The sequence below is a fragment of the Priapulus caudatus genome, unplaced genomic scaffold (genome assembly GCF_000485595.1).
Source record: "Priapulus caudatus unplaced genomic scaffold, Priapulus_caudatus-5.0.1 Scaffold1612, whole genome shotgun sequence".
Classification (NCBI taxonomy): domain Eukaryota; kingdom Metazoa; phylum Priapulida; class Priapulimorpha; order Priapulimorphida; family Priapulidae; genus Priapulus; species Priapulus caudatus.
Window position 1 is genome coordinate 56,070 of NW_014578673.1, and position 1,056 is coordinate 57,125.

The 1,056-nt window shown below is 54.9% G+C and overlaps 1 protein-coding gene across 1 annotated transcript in view; it reads right to left on the reverse strand.

The window, feature by feature from the left end:
* The window catches only part of LOC106817157 (calcium uniporter protein, mitochondrial-like), an 8,955-nt gene that overhangs the window by 2,726 nt on the left and 5,173 nt on the right, over positions 1 to 1,056 (reverse strand). The window contains exon 2 of the mRNA XM_014821808.1: positions 585 to 788. Within this exon, the coding sequence (XP_014677294.1) occupies positions 585 to 788 (204 nt within the window). The remainder of the gene's footprint in view (positions 1 to 584; positions 789 to 1,056) is intronic.

Consider the following 1,056-nt stretch of genomic DNA (forward strand, 5'->3'; position numbering starts at 1 on the left):
TCCCTCCCTCCCTCCCTCTCTCCCTCTATCCCCGTCTCTTTACACACTCCGACACGATATTGCGCGATATTGAATTCGATTTTCTATATCGCATTTCCCGCCGCCTTTATTCTCCGAGCCCCGCGATGTGTACATAGATTTGCTTCGCGACTGGAAGTGCTGAGTCCGCACGCGCTAGCCACGACGCCCATCGTAATTACATCTTCTGCTGCGTGGACGCGTAGCTATGACAACGGCCGAACAAACTGACGGTGACGACGACCACGACCGAAAGCCGCGGGGAAAAAAAATATTCGCGCAATTTCAAGTGAAGTGTGTGTGACTAGAGCTAACTTGTGGCGCGATATTTGACTCCAACTGTCACTAATACAGAAATACACGCGCGTGCACGCACGCATGAACGCACACACGCACGCACACACGCACGCACCATGCACGCACGCACGCACGCACGCACGCACGCACCATGCACGCACCATGCACGCACGCACGCACGCACGCACGCACACAGCTTCCACTCTGAAGACAGGCTAACATCCCAACTCGAGTCCTGGACGGACGGACGGACGGACGGACGGACGTACCTTTCTCGTGAGCACAAAGTAGGCGTACATGGCCATCGACGTGCCGTAGGTGACGAAGTAGGTGACCGGTTCCATGATGTCCCACGAGTACTCCCACCAGGTAAGGCGCGCCAACATGCCGAACTGCACGCCCATGAGCGCGAGGCCGCCCCACACGAGCGCGCCCGTCCGCTGGTTGGCCCTGCTAGCTAGCTCCTCCTTCTTCTGCAAGGAGAGAAAGATACGGTGAGAAAGAGAGGAGGGATAAAGAGAGGAGGGATAAAGAGAGAGAGAGAGAGAGGGGGGAGAGAAAGAGGGAGAGAAAGAGAAAGAGAAAGAGAGAGAGAAAGAGAGAAAGATATGGTGAGAAAGAGAGGAGGAGAGAGAGAAAGAGGGGAAGAGAAAGAGGGGAAGAGAAAGAAAGCGAGAAAGAGAAAGAGAGACAGAGACAGAGACAGAGACAGAGACAGAGACAGAGACAGAGACAGAGACA